Raw genomic sequence first — 20,897 nt, forward strand, 5'->3', positions numbered from 1 at the left:
AAATCTAGTGGTGACGTAAGGCACAGTACTGTATATAGTTATACTTTACTTAAGTATTAAGTATATGTGGCAAGTTGGGGTGACCCGCATTCTTTACGGGTGCACTCAAATCACCACACAGAATTCAATCAGCCATCAGTGCGTAATGACTGGGCAGTGCCGCCTGCTGTTATATATGGGCAGATGACTGCGCCTCTGATGTGCGCCGTACCCTGCTTCCTGAATCAGGGTCACGCTGTGGTCGCTCTGGTTTGGCGTGGCTGTGGCTGATCGATGTGTGATCCATACTCTCTAATCGTACGGTAGGTTATGCTTCAGGATTGCTGCGTACATTTGTGAAGTTCCACTTGCTTCCACTCTGAGTCAGCTGTGTTGTAGGTGTGCCACCTCCGCTGTGGGTCAACACATCGGGGTCGGAAGGTAGCTTCTGCCCTCTACACACAAAGTTAAGGAGTTTGAGTATTTGTGCTCTCTGCTCGCTTGGCAGGTAACTGGGCCAGCCTGTGAATCACGGTGCCGCGGCCCTGTATCCATCTCAGCCTCCAAGCCGTGGCCGACTGCTGTTCTGTCTCCATCTCTTTTATTGTTTGATTTCATGTTGCAGCTACTACTTCCGCTATCGTTACTACTATAGCTTTATGTGATAGTTTAAATTATAAATGTATGTTAGTTTGCTTTATTTTTGTTTGGTTGTTTGTGTGTCATGTGTTTTATTTTTGACAAAGTTGATTGATTTGAACTAATGCATGTTCTCATGTTTTTAATTATTATTTGGTTTCATTATGTTCTTTTGTTCTTTAGATTGCCTTGTCACATTATTTAGATTGTTTTGTGCATGTTATTATTTGTGTTTCTTTGTAACCCATTTATTTGTATGTTTAATTTGATTTATTCTATTCCATTTCCCAATAGTGAGTTTGGGGGTTTGAGTGGTTTTGAGCTGCCCTTGAGTCGACTACACTGACAATTTCTATGTCTCTTTGCAGGGCCGGAGATTTGGGGCAGATAGCGGCTGGTCCCCTCGTGGTGGTGTCCATGATTGGTCTCTCAACTGTACAGCACTTGGGTGTCATCAGGATGCTTTATGGTAATCACTGTGGTGTACATTACGACCCCTTCTCTTCCCAGCCACACTAGGCCCCCAGTCCTAGCCCGTCTTCATGTTTGGCTAAGCACAGCTTTGTGGGCAGGTAGTGTAGTTTGTGCGAATACAGTGACACAATTTAATATTTTTATGGATGGGTACATTTGTTTATTTTAGGAGTCACGTCTCATATCAAGTTCTTTTTGAATCCGTGTCCTTAGTGTAGGGGGAGCCCTAACGTGGGCTAAATGAATATATATATATATATATATATATATATATATATATATATATATATATATATATATATATATATATATATATATATATATATATATACACACACACACACACACACACACACACACACACACACACACACACACACACCTATTTGTGTCCTTCCATTATTTGGGGAATGCTGATCAAATAAAAAGTGACCCATATTGAAATAAATATCAATGTTTGGGATTTCATGTAGCTCGTGCTTGAGGAAACCTGTTGCCTTACATATGTGGATCCAAATATGCACTTCCTTCACATACACATGACTTTGTATAAGTGTTGGTATGGCTTTCCAGAATCTCAAACACCGGTTTGTCAGGTTTGGGGAGGTTTCTGAATCTCATTTGACGTAGACCTAGGATGTGATGCATATTATTTTTGTTGACAAACTATAAAAATACTTTTATTTATCACCTTGATCTCTACATAAGATGTATTTACTTTGGAAGACAAAGAGTTTCCTAATCCAGGAAGTGATGTACAGCCTTTCCTCACCTCAGTCTAATCATCTTGTAGATTTCCGTTTCCTTTTAGTAGGAACATAACAAATCCACTCAGTTACCAGAGTGGGCTTATGATTCAGCGATGGGTTAGGGATGTTATTGTGTGTTTTCAGATGAAAGGGTGCGTGAGGAGATGCAGTCAGATGTGATTGTGATTCATTGGAAACCCAACATTGGAACATGCACAGGTGTAACTCTCCAGAGTCACACACTAGAGTCTGTGTAAAGTTCACATCAACAGTCTCTGATCTGTGCGTTGATATGAAGGGCACTGAGAGTACGAGGAAGTATGGCGTGTTCCTGACTGAACAGTGACGGGCTAATCCCTTCTAAGTCCACAAATATCTCAGAAATCCAACCACAGTGTGTACATATATTATGTGTGATGTTTTCCAGAAATAAATGGGTGCAGAAAAGGTAATTGGAGTACTGTATTGTTCTGTCCATCACATGTTATTTCATGAATGGTCATTTGAATATCTCCATGATCTATGCTATAATATTTCCTTTTACGTTGCGTTGAGACACGTCTGTTTTATTAAACAGTAGTAAGATAGCAATTCATTTTAAAATCAACCCCATTCACCTGCATAAGGCGCATTAAGAAGTTATGCAGGTGTAGCTTTCTGCTCGGCCTCAAATGGTGAAACACCAACACACAGGTCAAAGTCACCTTGCTCCAGACAAACACCACAATGTGTATCTGAATTCTGCATTTCTGTGGTTGTGATACAAAATATAAGGATTATGTTGCATTAAACCTGTTTTAGAAAAAATAAGGAGTAGGAGGAGATTTTTTTTTTTTGTGCATTTATCTTTATCATCAGCAGTGGAGCAAATATTTTCCATGACTAACATCCCCTACTTTACACATACAAACGCACAATAACTGCATGTTGGAAAAAAAGGTGTCACGTTCCAAGATTGTTACATGATATAATAGCAACTGAAACTGAAAGTGTGCATTTCATCTAAAACAAAATGTAAATACAGTCTTGTGTTTACATCTGCACAAAATGTAAACTACGACTACAATTACTGTGAAAAGCGCCGTCATTTAAACTGATTCCTCACTGGTTGGTGAGTACTTTTATTTTGATACAAAGACAAAGGTCAGCGCAGAACTCGGAGCTGCGAACAGAGGCAATGATGTCTTTAATTTGCTGGGCTATTATTCTCTATGTATTTTATTAATTTATTGTATGTTTTATTGTTTGTTAGGCCTATGATGTCATTTTTGATATTTTGTCTAATTTATCTCTGATGTACAGCACTTTGTTTCAGTTGTGTTTTTTTAAAGTGCTTTATAAATAAAATTAGATTTGATATGTGCATACAGTCATTTGTAAGCAGCATGTGTATTCCATAGATCATGTGACGTGTAGTAACTGCAGGAACATAACTGTAAGGTGATTGTTTTCTACGGTTGTAGAAGTGGTAGACTGGAATATTTGACTGATGATAATTCTAATTGTTTTTTGCTGTGTAATGAAGTTAATAAATTAATCAGTGAAGTCTTCAAACCACCAGTGACTAAAACAGTGACAGTTGGATAAAAGTTTCTGGGAATGTAGGTTATGACCACATGAAGAAATTATTGAAGATTATTTATGAACCCCGCAAGTGACTGTGATTTGCACACACACACACACTCTGTGAATACATATACAACAAAATTTTGAATGCAGTATCCATCTGTGCTGTTTAACACTTGGGAAAACTGATGAATCACGTGTTTTTCTCAAAGCTGTTGTGCCGAGTCATCGGTGCAGCTGGTATTCGCTGATGTCTATCTGTGCAGGCTGAGCAGGTTGCATGGCAGGAGACGTCATGTGACTGTCGTGTTTCTGAATACCTGTGCGTGTCTGTACTTATTAGGATTACTTATTTCTAGCATTAAACGCGGACCATGTCAGGGCCAGTATTCCTCATGGAGACCAAAACCTTGTCTTGATGAGGCAGAACCTCATCTATGAGGAACTGGTTTAGAGATAAGGCTTTGGTTTGGCTGTCCAAATGAGCAAAAGGCAACGTTCTTACAAACCTGTATGTGTGTGGTAAGGTCAGGGTAGGTGCACTCATTGTATCTGTTGCCATGACGAGTCAAACCTTTGTGTGCGGTGGCTCTGTCTTACACCTGCTGGGTGCAAGCTCCACCTCTCATTGCTGATTGGCTGACTCGACAATAAGAATCCAAACACTTAAAATAGGATGAACCTGTCTCTGTATCTCACCTGTCACTTACTGTTTTACAGCCACTGAAAGAACCACACATGCACACAAGCTGTTTTAGTGTGAGTTTGGAGAAAACCATCAGGATCATCAAGGTACAGACACTGCACTGAATGCACAAAAGTGTGTGTGAATGAGTTGTTTTTGTCCATTTTTCATCATGAGTCTCAAAGGCAGGAGATTTTCCCTGGACAGCTCAGTGTGAGTATGAATATCTTTTTTGTGTCGTTGAAATTAGATGTGCAAGTTTTTGGCTGCTGGTTTTCAAAAGTGAAATTCGTACATTAGATATACTGTAGCTGCTGTCACCCAGTCCATCTGAGGAGGATCAGGTTTTGCTTTCACTTCAACTGACACAGACACACAAACGAGCAATTTTCCTATTTACTGGTCGGACGACAGCTGATGCTACACATGGTCTTTGTGCTGATGCGTTATGTAAGCGATTCTCTGTGTATTCATGATCTACATTCATCTGTGTGGAAAATCAGCATTCACCTGATGCTAACTATAGAAACAAGGGTAATGAAGTGTTTTCCCTTAGTATGCAGTTTTTTTTGTATCCACTTTGTGAATCCACAATTAAAATCCAACACTGACAATCCCATCAGAAAGATCTCATTGACTTATTTGAATTTTCACATGATTTCTTTGCTCTGTGTTTTGTCCATGGCTTTCTCACCACGTGTGCCGGCATTTATCTCCTGCTCTGCAGCAGCCTGGATGGAGTTGGAGTCTTTGGTCTACGGAGAGGCAGCAGCAGCATCAGCAAGAAATCGAGGCCAAGCAAGAGTCTGGACGAGGCCCGACTGAAGATCCACGACTTTAATCAAAACCTCAGCTCCAACATGACTCTCAGGTAGAAAACTACTCTGTGCACAAAGCTAAAGGACTAGGAAATGAGTTCAAATTTCAAACTTTCACCCAAACGGAACGTCCTTATTTCGTTATCTGATGTTTGTGTACAACCAGGGATCAGACCATCGCAGAGGAGGACCTTCACCAAGCACAAGAACTTAACAGTCATGTAAGTGAGCGTCACCTCTTTGTGCTCCTGCCTCCATGTACACACACACACACACACACACACACACACACACACACACACACACACACACACACACACAAAAATGATTATATATTCCTTATATAATATAATAATGTTTCATAGAGGAATCGTAGGTGGACACTTCATTTATCATCTGTGGCTAAAGGTCTCAAAGAGCTTTACAGCTCCTGAAGCTCATTGTTCTTCACAGTTTTGGTCTCTTAACATTTTTTATTCGTTAATTCTTCACTGTTTTCGCACACAGAGCCTCCAGAAACACAATAAGAGCTTCCACAAGCTGTTCCAGGAAATTTCTGAGGGGGAGAACCTGACAGACAGTAAGTTGAGCTGAGGTCTATGGTCTGACCCGTATCGGTTGATATTGATTGTGGAAGTGGCGTCACATTTTGTCCTGCTTTCTCCTCGTCCCTTATGTCTTCTTCTGTCATGCTGCCTAGTAACATATTGACCAATCACACTTATTTGTCGCGGTGAATTGTGCCCTCACAATGTTCATTACTTTTTAATGGAACCATTTTTGAGTGTTTTTTTTGTTGACCTTGTTTTCACAGCCCAGCCACCAGAATCATAGTTTGCCTTTCTTATGTTTATGCAAACGTCAGGTGCATGCAAATTTCTTAATCAAAACTTTATTTACATGTCTACGAATGAGCAAACCAACATGTGCAGTGTTCTAACTACCTGTGGCAACTGAGGAAGCGAGGATGACGATAACTATTTCCTGACCATGGATGTGGTTAGGTTTAGGTTTACTGGTGAACTTGTGGTTCAGGTTAATTACAACAATTAACCAAACATGTCTTCAAACACTGCAACAATCTGCAGCAAACACTGTTCTGCCTCAAGTGGATTGTGTCGTTTTATGAATGTTCATATGACACCTATGTAGCCATTTGCATATATTCAAATATGGTTCTGTACTGATTGTACAAATGTAAAAACCTGCAGAAAAGTAACCTCTGCCTGTTTGTGACTTGTGAAGTGATGTTTTCGAATGTGCCATAGAGATAAATGTATAAATGTATTAAAACGTGTGTCTCTCTGTCGTAGTGTTCACCTGTGCCTTGCAGAAGGAGGTGTTGTATCACGGGAAACTCTACATTTCTGAGAACCATGCATGTTTCCATTCCTCCGTGCTGCTCAAAGACACCAAGGTAGAACAGCACAACACAGTAAAGTGAAGTGGTGAAATGAATCATCACCACCATAACAGCAGTGGCAGTAGTTGGGTTTCTTCTTAGACTCTGAATAATAATAATAACAATTTCCGACCAATTTATCTCAATGGTTTTTAGGATTTGGTTCGGCAGTGCAGTCGTTTGAGCTTAAAACTATAACTATTGGAACGTCCTTCTATCATTTTAATGCTCTGTTTTAAAACAGCTTTACTTGTTTTCTCCCTAAAGCACTTTGGATTGCCTCAGTGCATTAAATGTGTTCTACAAATAAAATGGCCTTGCTTTGCTCCATTTACAGCCTCTTGTTCCAGAGGCTTTTAAGGAGCAGTTATCGTTAACTTTAGTTATCATGGAATTCACTTTCAACTCCAGCATCAAGACTCTATATATACTATATGAATGATTTACATCGTAATGGGGAATTACCGTAATTACCCTGATAGAGTATGAGATAACAAGCTTCACACTGACTGTGTTTCTCTCTCACCACATTGCAGGTGGTGATTCCCGTGTCCAGCGTCACAGCGGTGAAGAAACATAGCTCGGCTTTGTCAATGCTGTCCATTCAAACTGCTGATGGAGACAAAGTGAGACGACACTCTGATTTTAAGTCAAATGTTATATTCTCATTTTTCATGTGCTGCATCGTCTGCAGGGCTAAAAACACTGATTTCACTGATTTCACTGCACTGTTGGATTACAGCTGTAGCTAAAATGGTTGGATGGGTTTTCTGGTAACACACTGTGCATCTCTATGGAAATATAAACTCCTCACCTTCAAAACACATCGCTGATGAGATATGTTTAAGATTCAAGCTCAAATGGTTTTTAAAGAGTCATCACATGTGTAGGTTTGTTTTTCCCCCGTCTCACTTTTAATGCCACTACTGTGGCATTATTGTTTGTAGTAATTTATTTATTATTCATTCACCACACGGATGTAGATGGTGTAGTGGTTAGCACTGTGTGTGTGTGTTTTTCTCTTCAGTTTCCTCCCACAGTCCATAAACATGCAGATTTGGGGATTAGGTAAATCGGACACTTTAACTTGACCACAGGTGTGAATGTGAGAGTGAATGGTTGTTTGTCTCTGTGTCCCTGTGATGTCAGCTGAGATTGGCACCAGCGCCCCCTGTGACCCTCCTGTGGAGGATAAAGTGAATGAAGATGAGTGAGTGAGTTTGTAAGACAATAGCTTGAGGTAAATCCATGTGTTAGTGATATTTCTACCTACCAATCAGTAAAAGGAAAGATGACAAGTGGACTGTGGGGATTATTTTTTTAAATTCAAATTGAGACTGCAGTGGCGCCGACAGCTTGTCAAGCTATGACTTCAATTTGAAAGTCTAACTGTACACATTGTTTGCTGCTGTCCAGGTCTAACAATGTCTGCTGCCACTTTTTCCCCCTCAGTTCACGTTCGTGTCTTTGAGGAACCGTGAAATTTGCTACAAGCTCCTCCAAAGTGTCTGCTCGTATGTTCAGGTACTTAAGTGATGCACAAGAAAGCCGTCATTTCTCAAACAAGTAGTATAAAGTCCTGGCCTTCAGTCGTGTTTGTGTTTGTCGACAGCAGGCAACTCCAGGTGGAGACAGCCCTCCCCTCTCCTCTGCAGACAATGAAGCTGATCGGGATGCGGTAGGCTTTGTTACCCCGCCTCCCGCCGATATCTTTTGTTATCGGTCAAGTTGAACGTGAGCACGTAATGCAAAAGCAACAAATGATGAAACATGTTCATGTGGTCCATCCTTGTGGACAGGTCTCCAGTTACTCCAGTCTGGAGGACAGCATAGATCACAATCTGAGGAGACAACACAGCTTTGATCTTGGTGACTTTCCTCAGATTTCCAGTGAGAGTGAGAGAAAGCTTATTGGTTGTTGGGTTTTTTTGGGTGCCTTGCGTACCATAAAAAACAAAATGTACCTTTGTTAAGTAAACCTAATAAATGTATTTTCTAGGTCCCACAAGATGCAGTTCCGCTCATCAAAGCATCTTAACAGGTGAAGACGACCAAGGTGTGTAAGCCCTCAGAAACAAACGCACAAGTAGTGTAATATCTCCTCAGCTCAGCCATGAATCACAGAGTAATGTGCCATTGAAGAATGATGAGATGATTGTTTTCTTTGTCTCAAACAGCTTTGTCATGGATCTGGAAGCTCACAGAGAAGGTTTTCTCGTTCTTCCTTCTCCGAGAAATAAGGAATCTCAGCGTTCTCTTTTATATCTTCATTATGTTGTGAGTATTATATTATATTCCTTTCCGCCTTTTCCTTTACTGTATGTGTACAGCAGCAGCAGACCACACTCCTGCCACTTTACCAGCTAATAAAGCGGCCATGAAAGGCTCCTGCTATTGCTGCTTACGGCAACACAGCAGGAGTTGTAGTAAAATGTCCACCTTGGTACCAAGCAGCATGCACATGGATAAGAAGAAATAATCAGCATCTTTAAAAGCAAACTCACGGCCATTTTACCTCAGTTTACAGTAGGTGACAGTTCACTGGGCTTAAATATCTGCAACATGCTGTATAAATATTACCATTAAAACTGACACATTATCTCAAAAAGTTCTATTCGTCTGTAGAAGAATTACAGAAGGTTTTTAAAAATGTTAATAAAACACAGTCCTGCCACATTACGTTATGTTGACTTTCTGGATTGGCAGGAAACTTTGAAGGGAATAAAATCTAATCCTCAAGATTGGGTTTACCTTCTTAATGTTATCACGCAGCGTCCGCAGACATCACAGATGCATTTCACTGATATCTTATTGTTTGGTCTGAAAAGCTTTCACTTTATGGTTGAAAGCTGTAATCCTGAAACTTAAAGCAGCACTTTAGCGGAAAACGAAAGTCAAAGTGTGTTTACCTGGTATTCCTTATGTTGTGGGGACCTAACTCTGTTCACACAGTCACATTATGGGGACTTGTCTCCCGTCCCCCTAATGTAATTTGATACATTTTAAGCTGAAGATGTGTTTTAAAGTTAAGCTGAGGTCAGGTTAAGGTTAGGGGTCAGGGTTAGGGTAGTAGTAATTATGGTTATGGTTGGAGTAAGTCTCCAGGAAATGAATGTAAGTCAAAGTAATGTCCTCTGAAGTCATGTATGTATTTAATGTTGTTACCTCTTCAGGACTTTCTCTTCTATAAGCACCAATTTTTTCAAGTCCATTTGTCCTCATTGGCACCAAAGCCCAGTTCCAATGAGACAGAACCTTATTTATTTGATGATTAAGATGTAATTTCTGGTAAATTAAGGATAGGGTTAGATAATAAATGGTTATGGTTAGGTTAGGATTAAGGCTAGTGTTAAAGTGTGTGTTTGTGTGTTTCAATAGAATTGCGTTGCTGTTGCTGGTGTCTGGATACATTGGGCTGAGGATCGTTTTGCTGGAGGAGCAGCTGAATTCTTTGGGAGCCCTGACTGAGTTGTCTTTGCACCACAAAGAGTGAGTAGTAGACAGCCCAACAAAGACAGTGTAGGCTTGTCACAATAGAGTCACGGAACCCTTTTGAGCTCTGAGACCGGTTTTGGCAACCTAAAAAAATCATTACCTGCAGATCAGATGGGACAGAGTAGTTGTGCAGGTTCATACAAGCAAGATAACTGATTACATTCCTGCAGAGTCACACACACTCACACCAGGAAGTATGACTTTAAAGTTATGTATCTTCTTCCATTCTCTCAAACACCATAAATAATAAATAAATTGATATTTGAAGTGCAGATAAATGTTTTTTGCTTAATTGAGTTACATGTCTTCTTTTGCAGATACCAAGAAACATAGCCTGTGGCAAGGGAATTGTGACAGAGAAGTCTTTCCAGGAAATCATGCAGTGTACCGCTCTATTCAAATCCTATTCTGAGCCCTGTCTAGACAGGATCCCAAAAGCACCTTAACACTGAGTCCCTGTCCATTTGACAAACAGTTTCATCGGTTGATGGTGTTTTCCACGCTTAAGTTCCCTCACAGTAAATGTTAAACTCCTGCAAAAGTGCCATGTCATGCAGGACACTATTTTGTTGGACATGCACTGATTTTCTGCTGACAGTTTAAAACAAAGGGGTGCAGCCGTCCTGTTCTGAGCCATATGGAGTCATCCTGCTGAAGCCATGTTTATTTCCTGGCCAGTGAACAGCTGAGCTCAGCAAGCAAACACGGCTGGAGACTTTGTCATGTCATGGTTTTGGATCAGCACAACCTACAGCAGCAAGAGTACACGGCAAACAAGATGGCGAGAGATGCACTGTGTCCATTGATTTGAAGTAAATTATATATTTTATAACTTAAAGGGTTCACTATTTATTCTTTTTGGAGTCTGCTGTTAATAAGACAAGACAGCAATGTCAACAATTGGCCAGCAGAGGGCAGTCACTTCCATAAAACTTGGTTGGTAAGGTGTTACACACCCAGGATTTCCCTTTTACTGCTATTATCATATCATGACTGGAGAATCTGTTTCATATTTCAATTGATTTTGATGCATTCAAACGTTTGTTTTCCAATTGCAATAAAGTATTTATGATACTATAACGATAACTCATTTGTGTATTTGCATGCAGAGCTTCAATAAGTCAATATGATCGGTTTTATATTTTGTACATAAGTGATTTTTTTTTTATTTTGTTGTCCATAAAAAGGTCAAGATTCAGTCCCATGAATTAATTTCATTACATTATATTCTTAGTTCAAAAAGCAACATAAAATTACAAATCATAATACAAAGAATAGAATAGATAAGTACAGTAACCATATAAACAGCCCACAAATATGGTCTACCCCCCCAACCACCCACCACATCCCCACTCAAACTCTAGCACAAAACTCATGACATTACATCAGTTAGTATCAGCAATAAAAAAAAAATTAAAATGAACATCCCGTTTTTTTGTTTGTTTTTTTTAAAGCGCTTCAATGTTCATATGTTATGAGTTCAGCTTTATCCTCACACAGAATACATAACAGATCACCCTGTCATTTGCTCTGCAAAACACAATAAACATGCATACATTTTTTCTTTAGTGTTTCACACCCTGACCGCCCCCCCCCCCATCAATAAACATTCAGGGCCAGAGGATACAATGCATGTCTAACCGTAGTGGTGCATCAATAAAATGTTTTTTGTTTTTTTTTTAAACCCCATTTCTTAAACCAAACCCAATGAATGAAAAGTGGATCCAGTGGTTTCCCTGATAATACGACCTGACCAGAAAAAAAACTGAGGCCTACTTCTTTTTTCAGAGAAAAGCAACGACTCTCTCCAACTCTTCTGAGAGCTCAGATCCCTGGTTCAAGATGGTAACAGATTTCCATTATTTACATTTCAGAGACACAAAGCACAGGATGAGAATGGTGAGGTTCCCTGTTTGAAACGATGACAGCGGCAAAGTGGCGTTTCACAAACCTTTTCCACCACTTACCAAGACCCACTTGCACTCCCAAAAATGGAGTAATCAGATAAGTGCTAGTTCTGTACATGTTCCCTTTAACAAAACACAGCTACTGTCACTGAAATTGATGGGTCTTGTGTACAGACACCTTGTAGAGGACCTGAAAAGTGGTCCTAGCCTGCAACTATAAAACCAGTTCTTGTACTTTTTCAGGCCAACAGACAAGGTGTATTATGTACGTATTCAAACAGGACACTAGTATCCTTAATGCTAGCCTGTAGAAGACAGTCAAAAACAAAGAAGACGACACACAAACTTACATTTTACACCCATATTACACTTTAGATGCTTTGTACAATAGTGCTGAACTTAAGACCTGCTTTGCCATGCTTGATCTGATATATATAAATGTGTAAATATACTGTACAGTACAGTATGTGTATGCATCTAGTGTTTCATTGTGTGTGCGTGTGGTGGAACCTGCACCACACCAACAGTGAGAGGCTCAAATATGGCTTGTGTCAGACATGACGCCTGCTGCCACCCATAAGAGAGCTCCTGCATTTGGGGCCACAGAGGTTAAAACGGAGCTAAAGTGAACATGTCGTCACGTCTCGGCGCCCGATCTGAATCACATTGTTAGTCATTAACATCAACACACATGGTTCTGAGACAAAGAGTCCATGGCCCTACACTACGACAAACACATTTGGATTAATTATGTCAAGACAAACATACGTTAGAAGAAAATGTGCTCAAAGTGAATATGAACAGGAACCCGTCAAACTCCAGTCATGAACGATACTGGAGTGAGACTCGGAGAAAAAAACAAAAAAAACGATGCCATAAGACTACGAGTTAACCAGAATGATTCTGATCAAGGGCAATTATTCTGAATGGAGTTTGGTGAACTAAGCAGCTACTTTGTCTTTTATACCTTTAAATCCTCCAAGTCCAGCCAAAACACCAATCAAAAGGGTTTGTTCTCTAAATAGTTCTACAAATAAATTACAGACATCCCTGATGATCACACTTCTAGCGTGAAGGAATAATTCAACATTTTGGAAATGTGCTTATTTGCTTTTTTTTTTTTGCAGAGGGCTAGATGAGAAGATTGATCAAACCAAGTACAATAAATAGAAAGTTACAGCTAGCAGCCAGTTAGCTTAGGTTAGCATTAATACAGGCAGCAGAGGAAACAAGCAGCCTGCCTGTGTCCACACAAACTCCAGATCATTGTGCCTACTGGCACCTCCATGGTAAATCTTCTCATCCAACTCAACAAAAAAAAGTCAATAAGTGAATGCCCCAAAATATCAACCTGTTCCTTCAGTTCTGACTTAATCCTACCGTTAAACAACACACACCAGGGAACACTAAAGGATTACTGCCTTCTGTTAAATCCTCTAATGTGACATGAAAATGACTGAGCTAGCCTTCACTTCTATTTTAGTTTCCCTTATGTCACAGAAACATCCACATAACCACAGTTGTCCTCAGTGTGGCTTCCAAAAGCGTGTTTCCATTTCATCCACATCATCATTCCTGTTCAGGATATGTTGATTTAGGAAAAAGCAAAAATAACTCACAAGTTTGCCATGTTTGTGAACAGTAAAAGGACAGCTGGGAAATTCAGTGGAAGATGATCCTTCTGTGATCTTCTCAAAGAGTCAGAAGTGAGGGAAAGTATGTGACACCCAACCAGCCATACAAGCCATGACAGTATTCCAGATGAATCCTTGTGTATCCGCTTCAGAGGACAAAGGAAAGATAATGGACCCTCATACCACACACAGAAAAGCAGATAAGAGTTAGCTGGATAACGACTTGGGAAATGCCCTGGCAGTCAAGTGGATGTCCATTAACTGGTAAACAGGGAGGGTAGAAGGAGGAGGAGGAGGAAGAAGAGGGGGTGGGGGCACATCCTTGACCAGTGTTTGTCCACTGGAGAGAGTACTGGTCAAGCAGTGGAGGTATTCTTCATTCATACACTTGCAAAAAAGAAGAAAAAAAACTGAGAGGAGTCTTCTCCACTTGTGGATGTCCAAGTCATCAGGATGTTCATTTCTTTTAGCACTGCTCCAAGCTTACACAAGTTCATGTCCGCATTAGTAAGAGGTCCATAGAGATATGAATAAACACTAAATAGACATCCATCCATCAATCATACATTCACTAACATGTCACACTTAAAATTACATCTGTGAGCCTTTTTGGACAAAGCACATTGTTCTTCTTTCTTAACTTGTGCAAGTTAACACATTTTAAAGCTGCAACCCATAATACTTCCCATGTTAAAAATTGTATTCGTAATTTTTTTTTTGTTTGTTTTGGAGCATTTCCACCAAACAGATAAATACGCCTGATCATAGCTTAAAAAATGCTCTCATCTTTAAAATGAGAAACGAAAGAGAGGTTGTGTTAAATTAACCTTCAGGTGTGCTGCTTCAAAGACACACAGATGTGGCAAAAATAAAAAAACAAAATAATGTCCTTTTTTTTTTTTTAGATCTACATGATGATATACTTCTGTCTCACTTAACTTCGTCAGACACACTTACAGACACACACGCCTCATTCATACAAATGCAGTGAGGCTGTTGTTTATTTCTCAGGCATGCTGTGCAGCGAGGTCCTGGTTGATGAAGCGCCGTAGCCTCTCCAGGTACTGACTGTAAAGCTCAATGTCGTTGTGACCAGCTCCCTCCACCCAGAGAGGCTCCACGGCCTTGGGGCAGCGCTCGAACAGAGCGAGGCCGTGAGAGAAGTCGATCACCTCGTCCTCTGTACCGTGGATGATGAGAACTGGAGACGGGATCTTTGACACCTTCTCGATGCTGGTGAAAAATAAATACATAAAGTAACGGAGGTTATTTATGTACAGTGCAGGATTTTATGGATTTTTCCTTCAATACTGAACAACAATGAAGGATGATGACAATGTATACATCAGTGACATTGCACCCAGTTCTCAACCCAGTCTAGATTGAGAACATCAACCATTCACTCGTGTTAAGTTACAGTGCATGCAAATAATAACACCTTTTACTGCTGTTCTTCAAAATGTTGATTATATGTTGAATAGACTGCTTATAAAGACAGACGTAGTCTTCCTGCTTTGAAAAGTGACGCATATTGTAGCATGGGCGTAGCAGTGACTCCAACGGTTGCAAAAAGATGTTAGAAGTTAGAGGTAAAAAAAAAAAAACTACTTCTCACTTGATTTACAACAATTTTCCTGAAGAGTAGAACATTGTGTCAGTCTTGTTAATTATGTTCCCATTTACAGGAAAACCGATGATAAAGTACACCAAATATAAGTTGATATGTCTGGTTGCAAAGCTGACGTGTCAAAGCTGATGTGTCAAAGCAGTCATGAGTGTGCCTGCTTTTTTTTTTTAGAACAGATCAGACCAAAGAATTTGACTGTAGACTTTGCCAAGATCAGTTTGCCAACCAACCATTGTAAACCAACTTGTCTGCCTTAGGACACGACACCAATTTAAGAATGGCAATAGATTTTAAATATATGAATTATGCTATAAACCTAGACTAGCTTCTTATGTATTTATTAAAATTAAAATTCTAATCTGATTAAACATGCCTTTTTCTGACAGACATTTTAACTATTACTATAACTATATAACTATTTCACTAGGAATCTGTTTCAACAAAGAAGTGGTGTTTTTGATTCATCAAATGAATGTAAAACACCAGACAAATAGTGGCACATTGTCACAATTTCAAAATAACCAATAGAAGGTTAGCTGTTGTCAGGGTAACAAAAAAAAACACAGCAATGTTTTGCCATAATGCAGTTCTGCTCAATAATATAATCTATTACTCATCACTCACAGTGGCTTAATATAAGCAGATACTGAATATATAAATAAACTGATATAAATGTGGTAAAGGGATCTGTGATGGTAGATAAATGCCCTACCTGATTCATTCACACTTGGTCTTAAGTGACTTATGGCCAGTGTATTCAGCCTTTATTGTAATAAGAGCTTGATATCTGTTACACTGCTTCTAAGCTGTGAATTCACAAATATAATATTATGACCAATGGAATAGCAGAGAAGGCGATTACACCACAGTAGTTTGAGGAGTTTTTCATATTTATTATTCCACTGTAATGAATTGTTGCCATTTGAATTTCCAAAACATTGATAAAACAGGTTCTCGGCTGCGAAACTTACTTAGGGAAGGCATCAAAACAGTATGTTTTCTTGGTGTCGGGGAATGCCACTCTCATACCAGACGTGAGAGGAGAGTGGAGGACCACAGCAGCACATTCAAAACGTGACGCCAAGTCTACAGTGGGCACTGTGCCAATGCTCTGTCCATACAGGATTATATTCTCAGGGCTGATGCCATACCTGAGATACATACACAAACACACACAATAAACATCTGCAGATTTAAGTAACACAATATAGAATTTACTTCACGGTTCTTCAAAGGTTCTCTCACTATCTATTTAACAATGCAGGCAGGCAGGAAGAAAAAATAACTAGTCAACTCTCACTTTGTTTCCTATTTCTCTTCCAAATAATCCAACTCCACTCATTAAGTAACATTTTAACACTTGAGAATTTCCTTGAATAAGCACAAACATATGGTTTGTAAAAGTGGCTATAACAATCTAATGAGATGTGCAATAGACGTAATACTGACTAACATAGGAAAGTACATGTCTAATGTAAAGAGAACTTATTTCAATGATGTAGTCCAATAAAACATAAAGTTTATTTCTTCCCCTGAGATGAAAACAGAGACTTTCTGCCAGCTTACCTAGAGCGCAGGGCATGCCAGGCAGCATCGATGTCAGCATAAAGGTTCTTCTCAGAGGGCTTGCCAGTGCTAACACCGTAGCCTGAGTAATCATAGGAGAAAATGTTGCAGTTGATGCGCGTGCCTAAGCCAATATAGAAGCTGCTCATCTGGCCTAGGTCCACTGCGTTACCATGGGAAAACAGCACTGTAAACCTGCGAGACGAAAGAGAAAGAGAAAGCAAGTAAGAACAATTAAGGAGGTCAAGTTGAGCAAGAGCGCCAGCAAATTGGAAAACCTTGAAATTGTGGGAATAATCAAAATGATGTGAGTTATCATTGGAAATTATAAATCTGTGGACGCGCATTCAATCTCAGTGTTTCTCACCTAGCATTGGGAGCACAGCGAATGTACATACATCCAACCCTGTTCCCTCGGCTGGACCTAGTCAGGAACACATCTGTCACATCCAGCTCTCTCTGTGAATACTGGAACTCTGCTCTCTCACTGAGATGCAACTTCCACTTGCCTTCACTCGCACTACCACCTGCTCCACCACCACTACTGGTGGTGCTGCTGCTGATGCTGCCGCCACCTCCTCCTCCACCTCCTCCACCCCCTCTGTCACTTCCGCTACCAGCACCCAGCCGGGAACGCAGTCCTGGAGCTCCGAGAGATGGCACGGCAGCTCCAGAGCCGGGCCCAGAGGTAGTTCCTGCTCCAGTAACTGGATCTGGGTCAGGAAGAAGGGCATAAGTGGGCTCTGGAGGGAGGAAAGCCAGCTTGGCTGCAATGCGACTGGGGCAAGGGGGGCAGCAGAACAGGCAGCATAGCTCTCGTATGGACAGACCGTTCATCTTCTGTTAAAAAAATAAACATGGGTGACACAGTCATTAAGAGGCAGAAAAACAGCACAAGAGCACAACATATGAGAAACCTTGCAATTACATTACACAGTCAAGGTCACATATCAAGTGACTCTTATCTTATACCAGTATCTCCTAAATGCACTGAACTACACCAATGTTTTCATTTTAAAAAAAGATATTAAGAAAGAAACTGAAAGAATCTCTCCATTGAGACTCACCCGTATATCAACATTCCTGTACACTGATCCTACATGTGTGAGTGTAAAAAGGAAGTGCACTTTCTGCATGCAATTGATTTATGTTAAGTCCTTACTAAAATGCAACCCCAAAATGTTCCAGACTATAAAGAAAGATGTCTTCCCTAAGTTTGGAGTACTGTGGAAGCCAGACGCATATGTCATAAAAGTGATTCACTTTAAGACTAAAACATATTAGAGTGGATGTAAAGTAAGTAAAAACCAAGTATATGGTAAATGTAATAAATTTAAGATGGAGTTGTAGAACCCCAAGACGTGTCAGCCCTCTGCAAGTTGGCACCAGTTTTACAAAATGGCTCATTTAGTCATTACACAGACCTTTAGTTAGAGATATTCATACATCTCCTCTAGCTAATATCTTCAAAGGCTCAGTGGTGCAGGGTATGTCTGAAAGCAAGTGGTACGGAGCCTCTCACTTGCATTAAACTGTTGTCCTCAATAGAAAGAAGCTAAAGTTTGTCCATAAAGTCACTCTTTATTGAAACAAAGTCACCATCACTCAGAAAGTGAAATAAAAAAGTAGTTATTGAGTAGAGATAAACAGCAGTTACCATGTTAAGTGACATGTTTCTGGAAAAAATAAATGATGTTGTGAATATACCTGGAATCAGAAAGATACCTGGAATCAAAAATCCCTGGGTCTTGAAATGAGCTGGCACACGGTGGTGCCAAGGTCTTCTAATGTAGTCACTGAGCCAGCTGGAGCTTGATAGAAAAGAAAACATATATTACAATGGGTTTTCATCACAGGACAACATGACTTGTTACTTGTAGTCACAATGGATAAAACCATTATTTGACCGAGTTACTCTTGTCTTTAATGTTGCACATGATAACCGTGAAGATATGCTACCATCCTTGCCGAGTAGCTTAATTAAATATAATTAAACCGACATGGAACAAAAGGTAAACAGTAGCCTTGTGTCACGCACCGATAATCCCGATCAAAACAAAAACTTGTTTGTATATTGACACTTAACCTTAAGCCCGATGGTATTAGACAAGTGACAGAAAACAGGCCATGTCCAGTTCTTGGTAATTACAAATCCTGTAACCATGGCATTTGATATGGGAAACGTTACCCATGCACTAAGGCTGCTGTAATGTCACTGCAGAACAAAAATGATGTCCTGATGTGATCTAGACACTGGTGACTAATTACAACACCCACTCAGAGCGATTGATGTGCTAATGTGGCTATGTGGATAACGATGTTAACCTCTAATGTTAGCCACTGTTGTTTGGCATATTATGGATACGACGGTGTATTGACACAGCATGCCAACAGCTTGAGACGTACATACGCGAAACATAACAGTGTTAACAAATTGTGTAGTTAATGGCACATAAGAGTCAAAATACCATCACTTATCATGAACAAGGCGACTAGCTAGCGGCGGCGGCTAGCTCGGTAGCACGCTAGCTTCAAAGCTAGCTACTTACCGATTCACAGTAGGTCGGCAGGCAGGCGGATGTGCCACTATATATACAAAGAAGCAGCACAAGTGTTCGAAAGTCCTTCTTGTGGCTTGACATGGATGGTTTTCTTCATATGTGTTGACAGCTGTCGGTGGCTAACTAGCCGAAATTCATGGCAACCAGTTTTCCTTTTTTTTACTACTGTCCGACTGGAGCCGGAAATGACGTAAGAGCTTATTCCTTTTCAAAACTTTAAAAAAGGAGCAAGGAAATAAAATATGTATCATCCTTTAATGTATAATAATATAATGTACTATAATATAACATGATATGATATAATATAATGTTATCATTACATTCAGTTAATTATTCCATTTATCAGGCTTTACAGCATTTCACAGTGTAATAGGAGACTGTCATAAAATATCATTACATGTAACATGGCACACATAGTCAACACAAAAAGATGAAAAATGCCAAACAAAACAGCAAAAATGTAACTATGTAAAACAAAGAAAGTGTTTGTTATACGTAATTTAATGCTCCTGCATTCAAACCATCATTGTAAGTGCAGAATTAAAATGTTATGCACAGCCCTCTGCATGAATGTTGTTGAACTGAATTGAATTGAATTGAATTGAATTGAATTGAATTGAATTGAATTGTACATTTTCGTGGTGTATTATAAAGACTAAAAATAATATTATATTGTAGTGTAATAACAACAACAACAACAACAACAACAATAACAATAATAATAATGATAATAATAATACAATACAATACAATGTAATAATAAAATTAGGACCAGGTTTTGGCGTCTATGTGGACTACTGGTCCTAACAAGGTCTGTGTTTATACCAGAAAAGGTCCTTAAGAGGCAAAACAAAAAAAGGTGGAAAGAGGATATACTCTTTATATCATAATTATGATATATAATTTTATTCTGTTATGTTATATAATAATGTGATGATAGTATAAGTAAAATGTGTCAGCTGTTGACAGTTTCCCTGAACATCATCACGTGAAAGTGTTTCTTTCAGCAATGTTTTAAGGTTTAATTCAAAATGTGTGTGTGTGTGTGTGTGTTTGTGAGAGAGAGAGAGAGAGAGAGAGAGAGAGAGAGAGAGAGAGAGAGAGGGAGAGAGAGAGAGAGAGAGACTCCATTCATCACTGATCCACTGCAAGAGTGTGGGGCTGTGTGAATTATGGGCCCCTGCAGTCACTATGCCTGCTCTGCGTTGGACATTTCACCTCGCCACTGTAAATTTAAAAAGAAGATTACATTTTGCTGACAACTGATTTCCCAGCCGTGGTTTTGACCAAGTGAAGACAAGTGGCCGGTGTTAGGTAGACTTGTGGTACGCAATTGCAGGATCTGGGAATTTTATCTTTTTGCAGGCTCCTGAACAACGCTGTCGGGGGGTTGGGGGGGGAGAAAACGTAATCTGGACCACAGAAACCCCGTATAGGTTTCTGTCTACGCCTTCAGCCCTCAGATTATTTTTCTCGAGTCAAGGGGGGGAATAGGGTTTTGTAGTTGACTGGGCGTTTTGGACGCGCTCGGTAAAACGATGATGCTTCTACGGCGACGCGCTGAGGGAAGAGACAGGTGAGGTGCGGCTGAGGAGCTGCTGTTTCACACAGCCTCTGGATACCGAGACCCGCGGTGTCCATCACCCTTTTTGTCCTCGAAGAAGAAGGGAAGCGAGAAAGGGGGAGGGCGAGTTGGCGACTGGCACCTGTCTCAGCCATATACCTGGCCATCTGGTGCGGTGAGTGTGCCAAATGGTGAGATTGAGAGAGGAATACACGAAAGGGAGACATGAGA

General features: G+C 40.0%; 3 protein-coding genes across 9 annotated transcripts in view; 2 read left to right on the forward strand and 1 right to left on the reverse strand.

The window, feature by feature from the left end:
* The first annotated feature begins 178 nt into the window (after positions 1-178).
* On the forward strand, positions 179-10,874 carry LOC131444559 (GRAM domain-containing protein 2B-like). Of its 6 annotated transcripts, none has more exons than XM_058615048.1 (15): positions 179-302; positions 987-1,087; positions 4,128-4,305; positions 4,820-4,963; positions 5,077-5,131; positions 5,418-5,490; positions 6,224-6,327; positions 6,849-6,938; positions 7,765-7,836; positions 7,925-7,990; positions 8,112-8,208; positions 8,312-8,368; positions 8,490-8,589; positions 9,691-9,801; positions 10,125-10,874. In XM_058615048.1, exons 3-15 carry the CDS (start codon positions 4,238-4,240, stop codon positions 10,138-10,140), a joined length of 1,053 nt encoding a protein of 350 aa, XP_058471031.1. In that variant the 5' UTR covers positions 179-302; positions 987-1,087; positions 4,128-4,237; the 3' UTR covers positions 10,141-10,874. The 6 variants fall into 6 exon arrangements, with proteins under 6 accessions (XP_058471031.1, XP_058471368.1, XP_058471205.1 ...); XM_058615385.1 differs by having other exon boundaries at positions 8,112-8,202; XM_058615222.1 differs by having other exon boundaries at positions 7,928-7,990.
* Positions 10,875-13,787: 2,913 nt separating this feature from the next.
* abhd17aa (abhydrolase domain containing 17A, depalmitoylase a) lies at positions 13,788-19,270 on the reverse strand. Of its 2 annotated transcripts, none has more exons than XM_058639820.1 (6): positions 19,091-19,270; positions 18,267-18,352; positions 16,909-17,381; positions 16,542-16,736; positions 15,947-16,126; positions 13,788-14,581 (listed from the first exon to the last, which is right to left on the reverse strand). In XM_058639820.1, the coding sequence occupies exons 3-6, from the start codon at positions 17,376-17,378 to the stop codon at positions 14,356-14,358; spliced, it is 1,071 nt and encodes a 356-aa protein (XP_058495803.1). In that variant the 5' UTR covers positions 17,379-17,381; positions 18,267-18,352; positions 19,091-19,270; the 3' UTR covers positions 13,788-14,355. The 2 variants fall into 2 exon arrangements, with proteins under 2 accessions (XP_058495803.1, XP_058495794.1); XM_058639811.1 differs by having other exon boundaries at positions 18,249-18,352.
* A 983-nt stretch (positions 19,271-20,253) lies between these two features.
* The window catches only part of sema6ba (sema domain, transmembrane domain (TM), and cytoplasmic domain, (semaphorin) 6Ba), a 30,127-nt gene continuing 29,483 nt past the window's right edge, over positions 20,254-20,897 (forward strand). The window contains exon 1 of the mRNA XM_058632608.1: positions 20,254-20,857. Within this exon, the coding sequence (XP_058488591.1) occupies positions 20,855-20,857 (3 nt within the window). The 5' untranslated portion in view covers positions 20,254-20,854. The remainder of the gene's footprint in view (positions 20,858-20,897) is intronic.

Source organism: Solea solea, chromosome 1, assembly GCF_958295425.1.
Source record: "Solea solea chromosome 1, fSolSol10.1, whole genome shotgun sequence".
NCBI lineage: Eukaryota > Metazoa > Chordata > Actinopteri > Pleuronectiformes > Soleidae > Solea > Solea solea.

Coding starts and splice junctions, on each gene's coding strand:
- LOC131444559 (XM_058615048.1), top strand. CDS start 4,238: ATGAGTTGTTTTTGTCCATTTTTCATCATGAGTCTCAAAGGCAGGAGA. Junction 7,837..7,924: donor GTGTCTGCTCGTATGTTCAG/GTACTTAAGTGA, acceptor GTTTGTCGACAG/CAGGCAACTCCAGGTGGAGA. Junction 8,369..8,489: donor AACAGGTGAAGACGACCAAG/GTGTGTAAGCCC, acceptor TGTCTCAAACAG/CTTTGTCATGGATCTGGAAG.
- abhd17aa (XM_058639820.1), bottom strand. CDS start 17,378: ATGAACGGTCTGTCCATACGAGAGCTATGCTGCCTGTTCTGCTGCCCC. Junction 16,737..16,908: donor CGCTGTGCTCCCAATGCTAG/GTGAGAAACACT, acceptor TTCGTCTCGCAG/GTTTACAGTGCTGTTTTCCC. Junction 14,582..15,946: donor TGTTTTGATGCCTTCCCTAA/GTAAGTTTCGCA, acceptor ATTTTTCACCAG/CATCGAGAAGGTGTCAAAGA.